Here is a 14,512-nt window from a genome sequence, read left to right on the forward strand (position 1 = left end):
TAAAAAATTTTAATTATTCAATTATTTTATTAAACAGGTAAAAACACATAAGTTATCTATTATTCTTCACATAAAGTTCAAAATATTATTACATTTAACACCTAGTAAATAAGTTCATATGCCTTCCAACAATATGTGAGTCGGGGAGAATCAAGTTTAGCCTAATACCTTTCCCTAGTCCCTAGCCATACCTGTACGAGTAGGGGTGCAAGTTAGGTTGGCCCGAATTAGTAGTTTAGATTATTTCAAGCTCAGGCTTTGGGTTGGGCCCTTTGGAATTTTGACAAAATTCCAACCCTAACTAGAAAAAGTTGCACTCGTACATATGGATTGTGAAGTCCCAAAACCCGTTCCTGTTTGAAAATCCATTTTTCAATGAAAAAACACTCCTATTGGGCGAGTAGGGTAAAATGTATAAAATAATATTTATTAACAAAAATAATGATAAAAATATTCAGAAAATGAAATAGTGGTTACTGATGCTATTTATTGCGGCCCATCACAAAATTGTGTCAATCATCTTCTTTGATAAGTATGTAATTGAGCAGATATTAGGATATAGGGATTTTTGGACTGCAATCGCCCTTAGAAATTGTATTTGCAGCCCCCTCCTAGTCTAATAGTAGCCCCCCCTATAAATCACATCCTGCCCGTGAATTTGGCATCAATCCACGGGCAGGATTCAGTCCACCCCTAGTTTAATAGTAGCTCCACCTAGGAGTGGACTGAATGGTAAAAACACCGAGGATATATTGTAATAAATATGGAGAAGTACGAACAGATCCAATGCAGATTTCTAATTTCCACTAAAGAACCATAAACATTCAAAATTTAAAAACCCACACTCTATGCATATCCGCCAATGAATTGACATCAAATGTACTTTCAGCCCCACAAATTATGACCCTGGGGCTGAATCGTCATTCTCCCGAATTACCGTGGGCTAAAAATTAATGCTATCCCAATTTAGCTTTAACTGTCAAAGTTGAGCTTCATCAACCTATCCTATCCTATCCTGTTACAAGCATTTCAAGGTCCAGTCAAAATGTTCATTTCGTCTAGAAGCTACTATTTCTTTCCCCTGGGCCATGGCAATAAAACTGATATTTTTAATATTTATTATAAATTGAATCGAACCAATAATATATCAAACGAAATTAGCTTATTTGGTTTGATTCGTTTGGATAGCCAAATTTGAACAAACCTTTTTTCCTTTCAAGCACGATGAATGTTAGTGTTTTTAAACCATGGTTGCTCTGGTGATTGAATTTTTCAGGGTTAATTACTCGGCAACCTAATGCAGAATTCTTCTCTTTCAAATCTTTCTTAGATCTAAGGAATAGGTTACCAAATACTCGAAATAGACACATGGCATGGCAACTCGCTCGCCTTGTTCGTGGGTTCCAGACACGACTAAGCGTCGCCGTCGCATACTTGTATCTCCAGACTCCAGAGTATGTGATATGTGTAGTTGGTTTGTCTTCTCCTTCCGGGTTCTCTTCTGACAATCTGACTGTCAATGTCAGGGACGCAGTGGATAAACCTTATCTAGCGAGCTAGCTACTCTATTTATATATATATATGTATCCCTTAGCGGGCGCTGACTGTAGCTGTGTAAGTGTCTGCCTAGTGCCCAGAGTAGGTTCCAATCCGTCGGTTTCTAGCTGGCTAATATTTCTTCGTCCTCCTGCGATGGAGGAGCGGCTTGAGTTGTTGAGATCAGAAAATTTAGGAGTGAAAAAAGCTTGTTAGCATAGCAGCAATTGGAGCAAAACAACCCAAGAAAACGCTAAAGTCGGCAAGACTGGGGGTGGGGGTGGGGGTGGGGGTGGGGATGGGGATGGGGATGGGGATGGGGTCCACTGGTCATGACAGAGTAATAAATCTATCTGGGGCCCATTTTGACGGTGCACTGCCCTCCCCCGGCCCCCAACTCCCAAGTCGTGAATTTGGTACTTGAGATGGGAACTATATATAATTATTAATTTATTATTTCATGTCCACCAATTGTCCATATCTCCGTCTCCTCCAAACTAAGCGGGAAAGCCTCCGAGCCCCTTGATTTCATCATTAATATTTGATTTGATCAGTTCAGTTGCCTTGCCTTTGCCTGCTGCTCTGCTCGTCTGCTACGTGGGTGGGTGCGTCATGGGTCGAGACAGAGTAAAGTTAAGGACCACAGGAAAGAAATGTAGACTGTGTACGTACGACTAACCTTCCACAGTATTATTCCGTGTCTACGACTACCAGGCTTTGATAATCGTAAACACCTATGATCTAAGCTAAGGCCAAGCAGATAGATTATAATACGAGTCTGGCTTCTTCCGCACTGAATACATTATACATTCCCAGTTGGGCTTCTAGAAGTTAAAGAAAAAAAAAAGCGTTTCCTGTTATCTTTGGCCACCGTACAAATATACCTAATCTATCGACTCATGTCAAACACATAAGTCACATTACATTGATTCACTTGTCAGAGAGTAGGGACCACCAACGGTAATTCAGCACGTGGCAAACATTTCAGGAGATTGGATGTATATGTATCTCCATCCCATTAGTCAGCCAGCTAGCTATATACTCGCTGCCCATCCATTAGTTAATCCCGTTTAAACTCTGAATCTGAAGACAGACCGTCATGATCACTTGACGGACGGGTGTCATATTTCTGTCAATCAACCGAACTCGAGGCCCGAGCGGGTATTGATAATTGATAAAGGAGAGAGAGAGAGAGAGAGAGAAGTGAGGAACACTCTTAAATTAATTGAGACTCCGGCCGCCGAGACCGTTTCCTGTAGTCATCTTTAAGACGTGTAAGTTACGGTGGGTCCAAGCCCATTGTTTATATATTGAATTCTTAAAGTACCTCTACCGTCTATAATAATTGTCTAAAATTTTCCTTATAATTAATTTTCCGTTATCTAACATAATATCATTAATAATTTTTTTAAAATCTCTAAAATATCCTTATTTTTTTTTATCTTCACTTAGGGTTTATGTGTTACCTCTTAAATCTTATCTCTTAAGAAGATTTTTTTAACTTAAAAAAAAAAATAGTTATTCATTCCCTCTTATCTTTTATCTTTTAAAGTGTAATCATACAACTTCTTTTCCAATGATACCTTAAAAAGACAAATAAAATCTTTCATATATGGGGTCAAAATGGATATTTGATAATTTTTCAGAATTCATAACAACATTCTTTGCATTCAGAGTTCAAAGGAAAAAAAAGTTCACCAATACCTATATACCTCTTAATGTAATTATTGCACTTTCAGATACCTGACTTCAGAGCAAACGAACAAGCCCTTAGACTTAAACCAAACCACTTCTCTGGTTCTCTCAAGCTTCAATTTGACACAAAGTATAAGAAGGAGCAAAGTCATCGATCTGATCATACACTTGGACAGAGGATCCAAACCCGTTTTGTTGTTGCTCTATCCAGTGCACTGCGACCTTTGCTTCTCTACTCCTTGCTTCGATTGTAACAACCACACTTGTGGTTTGTCCTCAGAAAACACTGTCACCGGCACTATCACAAGTGCCTCACACCGACCTTACAGGCACATCCCTCGTGCATCGGGAACATCTTCCGTACTTTTGTGTTATTAGTTATGGGAGATGTTCCCAATACATGATGGGATATGTCTATGAAATTGTTGTGAAGCGCTCTATGTGAGGAGCAGGTCCCAATTCCATGTGAAGAATCCATATCTGGCTCTACATGCGTGATCAGATGTTTTTGGACTATCCAATCTATCTATGAAACTTTAAAATAGTTCAAGTGGAATTTCAATATTTGTTTACATGACATAGGATTTTAATAAAAATAAAAACTGATTTCCTTTTGTAATTTTACTTTTTTTTTTCGTTCTCTTATTATATGTATGAAGCATTGGAGGAGACGAATATGATCCCATGGATGTCGTCGAGTGTTTGATGCCTAAAACTCTCGGTGGAGATGCTGACACTACTTGCTTGGAGAATCTGATCAATGATTTAGAAACTGTGAAGGAAGAAACTAGGTTGATGGCGGAAGAAGAAGAAGAGACCAAAAAGAAAGTTGAGGCATTGGGTAACGAGAAAGAAGAGTCGTCAATCAAGAAAGAAATTGAAATTGTAGTTAGAAGATAAGGAGTCTAGCAAAAAAAGCAGGATTGGAGAATCTTCATGGGAAAGAAAAAGCGATCAACCAAAAATTTTTATTAATTGGGTTTTATTTTAAAAATTTGAAGAATAATAAAGGATAAATTTGATGTTTTATTTTTTCTATTAACATTTAACGGTAATGTCAGTATTGGGAAACAATATGGTATTTTAAAACAATACATAAACAAAAGATAAAGTTAAGTCAATTAAGTAAACTATAACGATAATTTAATAAAATTGTCCTAAAATTAAAACTACATGTCCTCTGTGGTGGGCTCAGGAAACACGGCAGGCCCAATCATGGTAGATTGGTAGGTACCCTTCCCTTGGGGCTTGGGTTGCAGGTTACTTGCTCCGCATGTCTCCTCGCAGGAGCGCCATGAGCGAATTAATATGCTGCCAGTTGTACATGATCCTTTTGGTCACACATGTCATCTTTCCACGCGTATAGCCAGGGGTGGCCAAAGGCCCACACGTGACTTCTACCGATACTCATGTGTTGGACAGCTGGTTGGTTCTTGAATTTGATCCATAAACGATCAACTCTTTATTTATTTCTTTTCTGACCCATAAACTCCTTGAATTCTTGCATATGCTATTTATCATTAAGAGATAAATACGCATTATTATTATTTATAAAGAAGAAAAGAAGATATTATCATATTGATGAATAATAATAAATAAAAAAATGAAGAGAGAAATAAAAGATAGGGTGTCATGTAATGTTATAAATGTGGGTAAGGGTGAACAATGGTGAGGTGACGCGAGGGTTAGACGTTTATTACAGTTCTGGCAAGGTCCATCCATGTACAGGGGCGAATTCAGGGGGACCCAGGGGAGTCATGGCCCCCTTATCGCCTAAAAATCCCCAATTTTCCTCTCTCTCATTTTCCACTTCAATGGGTTGCCCTCCATATTTGTTCCCCCTCATCCCCCCAATCCCCAATCCACCTTAGGTTTTGGGCATTCTCATGAAAATTTCGTAGCTCTGCCCTTGTCTATTTAATAAATTAGGATACATAAATCCGATATCCCTCGATCGATTTAATTAAAATAGAGAGAAAGAATAAGTCAAATCTCGTATTTAACAGAAGCTTGTGGAGGGTGGGGAATCTTCGATAAAAAGGCGGACTGAGTTATATTTTTAATTTTTTATCGTATGGATGATTTCTTCTTTTATTCTAAGCTATCAATAAGTTGAATACTTAACGATATGCTTTGTACCCTATTCCAATTTACAGGCCATATTAAATCCCCAAAATTCAATTACTCTACCTACCAAAAGATATCTCTCTCTCTCTCTCGATCTTTTTCTCTCTGCTGATGAAAATGATCCATATATACGTACATACGTACGTGTATGGTTGAAAGGTTATGTATGAGACGTCATAGAGCGTCCAATCCTCCATGAGAGGCCACATAGCACATGAAGACATGAGAAACCATAGGCGAATTTGCCTTGCCAATACCATAATAATGTCTCGCCTTTCCACATAAAAACAAAAAATACTCTCTTTCTCTCTCTCTCTCACCCATCATCATCCACTCATAAATCATAATGTAGATCTAGACGTTTTATTTTTATTATTTATAGAAGGAGCCACAGTACAAAACTTTTTCACACAGATGATGAGTAATAGTATAAAAGGAAAGTGACAACCATGCTCGATCGATCTTAGTCCCAATCTGAACCCAAAGAAAACAAGGGGTCACGAGAACTATCAGTCGATACACTTGACGGCGACTTGCTAAAAGGGTGAATTTCAATCTCGTCTTTCTGCTGTACTCATCTTGAAACAAATTCTCTTTTTATTTAATTCATACCACATGCATCATATGTTATGATCACCCTAAAGACAAAGAAATATTTCATGCAAATTAAGCCAAAGTTTTATATTTTGGCAGCAACTAATATAAGCTGAAGGTAGACCAATTTTAACATTTTAAATTATATGTCAAGTATAACAAGTAGTAGTGCTACCCCTTTCATTTTCTCTCCCTTCTCATTAACATTCTTTCATCACTTTATTATATTATTATTTATATCAACATTAGTATTATATATATTCTGGTATCATTATAAAACCTTAACTCCATTTAATTACGTTTAGCCATCATTTCAAATATAATGACATACACTAACTTCAGTGATTAAAATTAAACAATTCAATAAATGAAAGAAAGACTAACCAGCTAGCCTATCTTTATATATATAATTACCAGTAAATACAAAAGGAAACAATGGAAACTCGGTTCTTATCCTCCTTTACAGAGACCTAGTGGACCACCCACCGTCATAACAGCTACTGCAACAATTATTGCAATGGTGACGGGTGATGATTGCAATCAAAAAATGAAATTGAAGTTAGGAGACATTTTTTTTTTTTGGCTAGGCTAAAGGTAATTATATTAAATTTTTGTAACATCAGATCTTTCATGAAATCCCTGCATATTATATTTACGGGTATATAAGTCAAGGTGTAAGTTAATGTATTACTGTCCCTACTTATTAACCGAAACTTTATAAGATCAAAACATCAATATAGGGAGAACTCAGGAGATCGATGATATCTCAGGAATCTAAATTATTGTGCTTCACAAATAAATAAATGGTGCTTAATTGGATAATTATGGGCTTAACGACGTCCATGAGGTTGCAGTTGCAGTAATAATGGGCCTGGGTTGGGATTATTGTGAACACAACGGAGATGGTCTCTCGTCCGGTAAATGACTAAATGGGGAAGGACGGTCGGTCTCTCTCTCCGTGACATTACATTTCATTAGATGCACGGGATGACTTGCGGAACTTGGGACAAAGACATGATCCTACGTCGAATATAACGTGAACCTAATCCAACATCTCATGGCTGGATCATACTTAAATGCACCGAAAGGGATTGAAACTTAGTCACATAAATATCTATTACATAGATGATGGATGATGAATCTCGATTAATTTTGTCACTTCTTCTTTTGATAACCAAGTAAGGAAATAACACGTATCACATTTTTCTAAAGTATTAAATTATTTAAAGGCCTTGAGCCATAATATTACAATAAGGCTGAGATAAAATGACAGACATACAGACTAATAATAATAGCCCCGGCCATCAACTGTGAACTGATGTACGTCCTTCCTAAAATGTCATCAGCGCCAGAAATGAAAAAAAAAGCTTATTTATTTCATCTTTCACCATCTGATTTTGTATATTTTCTTTTTTCTAACCATCCGGATTCATAGCATTAAATTTTCCATCTGCAATCATCCAAATATCCTATTAAAATTGAATTTTGACCATGTAAATATCAATCTGTTAGCTAGATGAAGCTGTTTTCAGTAACGGGTGGGTCTTGATCTAATCGTTTTTGGTCACGTACGATTTTTTGTGATGTATAAAATTTTTTGGTTAAGTACCTCGTTATTTAACCCGATGGTGATGTGCCTTGGTGATGAGCTACTTGGTGGCGAACTCCCTGGGGGAGAACTGTTTGGTGGCGAACTGTCCGGTGGCGAGCTCCCTGGTGGAGAGCTACTTGGTGACGAACTACCGGGTGGCGAACTGCCTGGTGGTGCTCCCTGGTCGCGAACTGCCTGGTGGCAAACTCCCTAGTGGCAAACTGCCTGGGGGCAAACTGTCTGGGGGCGAACTGCCTGGTGGCGAACTGCCTAGTGGTGAACTCCCTGGTGGCGAACTGCTTGGTGGTGAACTCCCTGGTGGTGAACTGCCTGGGGGCGAACTACCTGGTGGCGAACTCCCTCGTTATTTGACTTGCTCTTAGGCGGCCTGCAACTCAGAGAATGGTGGAGCTCCCTGGTGCAGCGCAACCCGACTACCCTCTGCGTTAGGTGATTTCCTCTCCTTTGTAGGCGGCGGGAGATGAGGGACCTGCAAGAACTGAATCAGAGGACCCGAGGGTATTTTCCCGGCGGGGGCTCTCCGATGCCTAAGTTAGCATTCTGATTACAGAGAGCTTGGAGAGAAGTGAGAGAGCTAGAGGGCAGGGGTTACCATTCTATTTTCCTCCTCCCTCCCCTTTGGGGGGTGAGGTCTTTATATACCGGAGTCCTCGCGGGTTAGGTGGGTGAAAAGCCTCCAAACGGTAAGACTCGTCACATCTCGTTAGAACCGGGGTGCGGTGGTGAACTCCTCGAGGTCGTTAGGCTTGCGCTTGTGTCAGGCGGCCAGGTCGGCGCCTGGGCCAGGTTGTCACGGCGGCGCCTGCGTTAGTCGGCGGGTCGGTGTCTGGGCCAGGTTGTCCGGTCGGCACCTGTGTCAGTCGGCAGGTCGGTGTCTGGGCCAGGTTGTCTGGTCGGCACCTGTGTCAGTCGGCGGATCGGTGTCTAGGCCAGGTTGTCAGGCAGGAGATCTTCCTGCGATACGCCAAACTACTCCTGTACCGAGCTACCCTACAAAGGGTGAGCTGCCCGGAGGAGCTATGCCGAGTTGTTTGTGGCGAGCTCTGCCGAGCTGCCTGGCTCCTTGGTGGCGAGCTCCTTGGAGAGCAGCCTAGCTCCTAGGCGACCTCTTTGGTGAGCTATCGAGCTCCTTGGTGAGCTCCTTGGTGGGCTACCAAGCTCGCGGGGTACGCCGCTATGGTTCATTAGTGGGCGTCTTATGGGCGGCTAGGTCGGCCAGGTCGGATCATGCGCCAGGCCGATCCAGGTCGGCCAGGTCGCACAGGCCGCACCAGGTCGCGCGCAGGTCACACGCAGGCCACGCCAGGTTGCGTGCAGGTCACGCAGGCCGTGCCAAGTCGCCCGCAGGCCGCTCGTAGCCCGCGTGCAGGTCGCGCCAGGCCGGCCAGACCGGTGCCCGGGTGGGATACCAACTTAGTAAATTGTTGCCTGGGTGTTTGCCTAGTTGTCACGAGGTGCTACATGTCGCAATTTCACTGGAGGGCCAAATCTGCCCTCATCAGGTCCCATTCTATTTTGCTTTGCCTTGAGGCTTTAACAACATTCCTAAATGATTGGTTTTTAACCTACCAATTTACGCATTTGGAACTTCTAGATCATTGTATTGTGCTTAACATTCGGTTCAGAAGGAGTGCAAATACAAACATAAAACAATTGCGTGTAGAATGTAAAATCTTGTATTTTTTTCTATTATTGTGCTTTTCACATATTTGTACTGTATATATTTGTGTGAACCTAACTGCCTAAATTTCCTAACAGGTGTATGGCATAAATACCAACGTTGCAATATTCGGATCGGACTGGACTAGATAATTGAACCTGTGACCCCGTCGGTGACCAATGAGATAATTTTCAGGATAACCGGTAAATTTTTGACCCAGTGAGCATTTTGGTTATGTTTGGTCTGAGACTTAGAAAAATTGATCAAATAAATACATAAGATAAAAGATTGTTCAAATATATAATACATGATTTTTTTTTTTGGTTTTTATAGTTCAGTCCAGCCCTAGGGTGAAATTAGGACTTTTAAGAGTGGATTGATGCTAAATTCACATGTAGGATGCGATTTATAGGAGGGGGGCTACTAATAGTCTAGGAGAGGCTACAATTCAGATTTCTGAGGTGGAGTCTAGTCAACTTTTCCCTTTTTTTGTTTTCATTTGTTTTGAACTTGCTTTGTAGAAAAAAAAACTAAAAACATATTCTTGAACTGTGCTTAATTTTATTATGAGAAGCAAAAATAAATTGGCCTTTTGTTTCAAAAATGAATTCATGCTTTTTAAACTATTAAAATGATGTTTTTAAAAAATAAAAACAAATGTTGGAGTGCACATATGTATTGTATGATTTAAAACAAAAAACATGTTTTCCCAACTAGAAATTCAAGAACAGTTTTTTTTTTTTTTTTTATTTCAGTTTTAGAAATAAAATATACATTTACAACAAAAAAAACATGTTTTCTATGTTTTTGTTTTAAAAAACAATTTATTTCATATCAGATGGTTTTAATTTGTTTTTGAAATTTACAAGAAGAAAAGAAATTCACATTGAGCCACACCCATATAAAGCTTGAAGAAAAGAAAAGCATATTTACAACATATGCTAATTTTCTTAAGATGCATAAAATTAAAAATTCCCAAAATTTGGATCCTGTATTTTTCAAAATCAGAGCTGTTTTGTACACTATACGTTTTCGAGAATTATTATATTTTTCCATATTAATTTGCTATGGGAATCAATTATGACTTCACCATACATCATCGTCATCATCTTTACTATATAATGACAAAACTTGCTTTTGTCTTCATGCCAAAATACCTAAAACGATCGGTCGATCACTATCCCAAAATTTTAGTCCATTTCTTTATTTCTCTCTCTAAGAAATAAACAAATAAAATCCACTCATCTCTCTCCTCTTGTTAAGTGCCATTCAACTATCATGGTAATCGTTATGGTTGAATGTCTTGAGACCGACTTATCCGTTACAGGCAACTAGTTGAGTGTATCTGCATTCTGCACGTAAGAGGAGAGAGAGAGAGAGAGAGAGGGAGAGAGGGAGAGAGGAATCTATGGATTGGATTTTTCGCATGGTGGTCTGGACGTGAAGCCAAGGCAAGAATTCTGCATTAACCAATGCTTAAAAAAGAAAGACATAGCAAGAACTTTGAGAGATAATATCACGGGTTTGGGGATTTAAAGAAGTAAACATGATTTAGGGTTTCCCTGTGCAATTACATTGAATGCCACGCGGTTTTGCGAGGCAGAAGAAGGCTTCGAACAGCTGACTTTTGCAAGCCCATGAGTAAATGCTCTTGCTGGCTTCTTTGACTCTCTTAGGTAACCTTTTGCCTTCTAAGGTCAGCTTACGCGACCCCTTTAGTCACTTCTATATATATCGACAAAGAAACGATTCCTCTTGGACGCTTGTCTCAGCTTTCTAAGAAGAAAGAAAGAAGATAAGCATAGTGAAGAAGAAACAGAAGAAGAAAGAAGAAGACGAAAGTCGGAAAGGGGAGCACAGACTCTCTTGGCAGTACTAAAGTGAGAAAGAGATAGATCAACAAGGCGTTATGGGTAGGTCACCTTGCTGTGAAAAAGTCGGTGTGAAGAAAGGACCCTGGACTCCAGAAGAAGATATCGTCCTAGTTTCTTACATTCAAGAACATGGTCCTGGGAATTGGAGGGCTGTTCCTGCCAATACAGGTAGTTAAATTTCTTCACTCCAATTGTCTTTTCTATGTTTGCCTTTTGGTTTTATCAATTTGACAACATTAAGTTGCACCAATAATGATTAAAATAGTATATTCGAGATAATACAGGTCTTCAATGATCTTCTTGGTTTTGTTATTGATGAATTTGCAGGGTTAGATGTACTATTTATATGACCTAGTTTTATTATTGATTCTTCCATCTGTGTTTTGTCAGGTTTGCTCAGATGCAGCAAGAGCTGCAGACTTAGATGGACTAATTACCTCAGGCCAGGGATTAAACGTGGGAACTTTACTGAGCACGAAGAGAAGATGATAATCCACCTTCAAGCACTTTTGGGAAATAGGTAATTAAACGCCTTTCTTCCTTCCCTTTCAGAAACATATATAGATATACTCATACCTGCAAATAGCATAGGAGAGGAATTTCCTGCCTTTAGGGTCTATTGTTTACCATTCATTATCTATTTCTGGATTTATCAATTGAGCTAGCTTCTTTAATTATTTTTATATATCATAATGACATCGATCAATTTTTTTTATATTGTTTATCAGGATGAAGTGACGATTTATATATATATATATATATTATTAATGAAGCTGTGGTTTGACTGCAGATGGGCCGCCATAGCTTCTTATCTTCCTCAAAGAACAGATAATGATATTAAGAATTATTGGAATACCCATTTGAAAAAGAAGCTCAAGAAATTTGAAACGGGCCTTGATGGTAATGCCAAGGATGGGTTCTCCGATTCCCAGTCCATGACAAAAGGTCAGTGGGAGAGAAGGCTCCAAACTGATATTCACATGGCTAGGAAAGCTCTATGCGAGGCCTTGTCTTTAGAGAAACCAAGTAGTTTGTGTGACTTGAAGGCTTCTAGTGGCTTCTACTCTATGATGCGACCAAACCAAGCAACTACCTATGCATCAAGCACGGAGAATATCTCAAGATTACTCCAAGGATGGATGAAAAATTCACCAAAATCTGGACGATCAACATCTGAGACAACTCAGAATTCTGTCAACAACATGACTGGAACTGATTCTACTTATAGCGAGGGGACACCAAGCGCAAGCAACAATACTGACATAGTATCACCAGAGGCCTTGGAATCGCTGTTGGGTCTGGACTCTTCCACCCCAGGTGTCTCTCAATCGGCATCCCTCGATGAGACAACCAATATTAAACAGGAGACTAACACCTTCCAAGATGAATGCAAACCCAAGATGGAGACCCAAGTCCCTCTCTCAGTTCTTGAAAAATGGCTGTTTGACGAGGGTGTGGCTCAAGCAGAAGAAGACCTAATTGGGATGTCAATATATGGCACTGCTGAGATGTTCTGAAATAGGAACAAGCTAAGGAACTCTCCCTTTATTTCTTGGGACACTTCGGTGTTAATTTCTATCTTTTTATTTTATTTTATTTTTGTTTTCTAGGCCTTGAACACATTTGACTTCCCGTGTGGCCTGATCTGAAAGAGATCGGATCACCCATGCACCTAATGAGAAATGGCTAATGATGGTAGAGAAAGTGTAAATTACAATTTACAAACGCCTCCGTAAGTATTTTGAATGTATTGACTAATTATATAAAAATTCCCATCCTAGTAAGTCTGTTTAGAAGGGGTTTATTATGCCTAATTCAATGATACCAGGCCTAAACTGTGAGTAAAGCCTGAAAGTGAAAGTCCTTGCAGTTTGTGCATCTTGTGGTGTGTATATCTAGAACGGGATTTATTTAATTTCTCTTCTTTTAGACTTCCTTGTTCAGAACTTATGATGAGAGAGACCATGAAGATGTTGTGCGTTGAAAAAAGAAATATGAATTATCTAACGCTGTGCTTGCCATTACTTCTCTGCGTGGTTATCTGAAAAATCAGAGATTTGAAACTAAGCCCCTCTGTGCCTGTAGAAATTTACTATGCTCCATTGATTAGCTCAATGTCATTTCGTTATGTGTGTAAAATGTAAAGCTGAAATTAATTAACATGGTCAAAATCTCAGTAAATAAGCATGTTACGTGGTTTTTTCTTAGTGGAGAGATGCTGTTCTTTTTTCTTTTTCTTTTTTGGGCCTGACCATTCAGTGCAGGACTGTAAAGTCAAATCCAATATTGCTTTTAGTGCTTAATTAATTGATTGATTCCTATAATCATGTAAGCTTAGCAGAAGTTGGGGGAACGACTTTAGAGTTTTTGATGAGAAGAATGAAGATCCATGCATGTTCAATTCCTTGAAACTTTAAGGAAGCTGGCCCGTGTATCATCAAGCTACCATTGGACTTTTGGATGCATGGCTTGTTCCGCAGTTGCTAGCTGTTCGGAAAGGGAAATAGTAAAACTGAAAAAATTCAGAAACTGAAACGATGGTCAGGCTAAGTTAGCTAGATAGGTGACAAATTGATGGAACCTAACTGAAGTACTGAACCGCGATGAGAAATAATGGTAAAACAACAGAATTTTCAAAATGAATGTGAAAAACGGTGCCGGAGAGAAGACATAAGTAAATTTAATATGAAGAACGGTGAAAGTAGTCCTCCTCCTCCATAGGAGGTCAACGGAGGTGGTCCAGTCCTGATGCTTAATTGAATTGATGTCTGATGCAGTGGAGACAAAAGGAAACCTCCTGTAAACTTCTATACCTTGATTCCATAAACATTTGAGAAGCCATGCTGCTTACGGATCGAAGAAGTGTACTCCAATTTTTATCTATGGTCTATCTATTACATTAATAGTCTACACCAGTCCCTATATTATATGTATGACTAGTTTTTCTTGTTTTTATCTTTGATATGCCCGACCTCTCAGTACTAATAAAACAACCGCTTCCATAAATTTGTCATAGACTCATAGATAGGAGTTTCATTGATTTCATCTAAGAAAAATCGTACTTTTGATTTTTTTTTTCTTTGTTGGATTAACCAGCTGAACTACTCATCAGTTTGATTTTTTCCACGTGTCAAGTTTAATTGCAGTTTTGGGGAACTCTGGCGAAATGGGTCAGACTGTTTACCAGTTCCGTCTTTTACATACTCGTGAAACCTAAGATCACAGGATCTCTCTCTCTCTCTCTCTCATGAATATGAGTCCTTTAGAGGAGAAGCAAGAGTGCATGAGAATTGAGAAGCTAGGGGTAGGACTTTTGCCTTGGAAATACGCAGATGAGTCTTAAATGCAGAACATGTGAAGTATTTTGACTTTTAACTTCAATTTTTTTTTTTTCAAGTTGAAAATGGTTGATAC

At 39.2% G+C, this 14,512-nt stretch overlaps 1 protein-coding gene across 5 annotated transcripts; it reads left to right on the top strand.

Annotated features, from left to right (window-relative positions):
* The first annotated feature begins 7,576 nt into the window (after positions 1–7,576).
* On the top strand, positions 7,577–12,867 carry LOC104598133 (myb-related protein 306). Of its 5 annotated transcripts, none has more exons than XM_010260052.3 (5): positions 7,577–7,993; positions 9,323–9,427; positions 10,997–11,266; positions 11,489–11,618; positions 11,889–12,867. In XM_010260052.3, the coding sequence occupies exons 3-5, from the start codon at positions 11,134–11,136 to the stop codon at positions 12,613–12,615; spliced, it is 990 nt and encodes a 329-aa protein (XP_010258354.1). In that variant the 5' UTR covers positions 7,577–7,993; positions 9,323–9,427; positions 10,997–11,133; the 3' UTR covers positions 12,616–12,867. The 5 variants fall into 5 exon arrangements, with proteins under 5 accessions (XP_010258354.1, XP_088760013.1, XP_088760011.1 ...); XM_088903887.1 differs by having other exon boundaries at positions 7,580–8,247; XM_088903885.1 differs by having other exon boundaries at positions 7,580–7,993; positions 10,901–11,266.
* The last annotated feature ends 1,645 nt before the right edge of the window (positions 12,868–14,512 follow it).

The sequence above is a fragment of the Nelumbo nucifera genome, chromosome 4 (assembly GCF_055504915.1).
Source record: "Nelumbo nucifera cultivar China Antique chromosome 4, China Antique-T2T, whole genome shotgun sequence".
NCBI lineage: Eukaryota > Viridiplantae > Streptophyta > Magnoliopsida > Proteales > Nelumbonaceae > Nelumbo > Nelumbo nucifera.